This window comes from Mesitornis unicolor, unplaced genomic scaffold (genome assembly GCF_000695765.1).
Source record: "Mesitornis unicolor isolate BGI_N332 unplaced genomic scaffold, ASM69576v1 scaffold51606, whole genome shotgun sequence".
Lineage (NCBI taxonomy): Eukaryota > Metazoa > Chordata > Aves > Mesitornithiformes > Mesitornithidae > Mesitornis > Mesitornis unicolor.
The window spans coordinates 1-978 of NW_010194005.1; the positions used below are offsets into that span (position 1 = coordinate 1).

The following is a 978-nucleotide window of genomic DNA, read 5'->3' on the forward strand; positions in this document are numbered from 1 at the left end:
CTCTCCTTGATCAGATTTGGCAAGAAGAAATGACCATGCTGGTCCTGCTGCTGTATGGGACTGGGGAAGAAATAAGGCAGAAGAGAGTGGCATTTTTCACTCACTAGTCCTCCCCAGTACCAGTCATCACCATTATTACAAAGCACAACTGCTGAGACCGCACATAATCCCAGAATTTTCAATCCACACCCAGACAAAGCCAAAGAGTAGCTGGGTTACCTGCAAGATTCATGATACGTATAATGACTCCATTCATTGCCAGATTCCTGAGACCTTGCCGGTTACGGATATCCAGGTGCTTGAACAGCTTGGCAGCATATATTTCCAAGGTCACATTGGGATATACCTTCAGGAACTCCAGAATTCTTCTGGAACATTTCCCACAGGGGATAGCAGACAGGAACCAGGTCATGGAGCAAGAAACTGATGGCACAGCCTTGAAACAGTTTTCCAAGAAGTTGACTTCAGCATGTAGGTTACGACTGTTTGAGCACCAGTTCCTCCAGGTGGTACCTCTCCTCCATTTGATTTCATACAGCAGGTATACCACCTTTGGATAACAGCCAGGCAAATAATTTCTTTTGAAGTCATTTGGCTGCATCTTCCACCTGGGACAAAAGTATCAGCAGTACTATGATCCCAAGACTTTAATGATGTTTGATCCCACTGTGCATTGCTCAACATCTCAATATCAGCCAAGCCTCCCACTCTCAGCCTCTCCCATCACAAATGAGCATCTTGAAGAATGCCGCAATCTGGAATTTGATGAGGTTTCCAGAATTATTCCCCTAGAAGTGGCCCTGGTGAAACACCCACAGCACCTCCTGGAGAGAGGTTGAGAGGGTAAGCCACCCCATCACCACTCTGAGATTAGCACTGATCAAGGCAGTGAGAGAACTGGAAAGGAAGATTGAGGAAGGGGAGGGTAAGAGGAAAACAAGATACAAGGCTTCTTAATTTTGCCTGTCTCTAGAAATT

The 978-nt window shown here is 45.8% G+C and overlaps 1 protein-coding gene across 1 annotated transcript; it reads right to left on the reverse strand.

Moving 5' to 3' along the window:
• Positions 1-219: 219 nt before the first annotated feature.
• LOC104543111 (C->U-editing enzyme APOBEC-1-like) lies at positions 220-601 on the reverse strand (the record flags this gene model as incomplete). Its single annotated transcript, XM_010187641.1, has 1 exon — positions 220-601. A coding segment is annotated over exon 1 (382 nt), but the record flags the coding sequence as incomplete, so codon positions are not given.
• Positions 602-978: the final 377 nt, after the last annotated feature.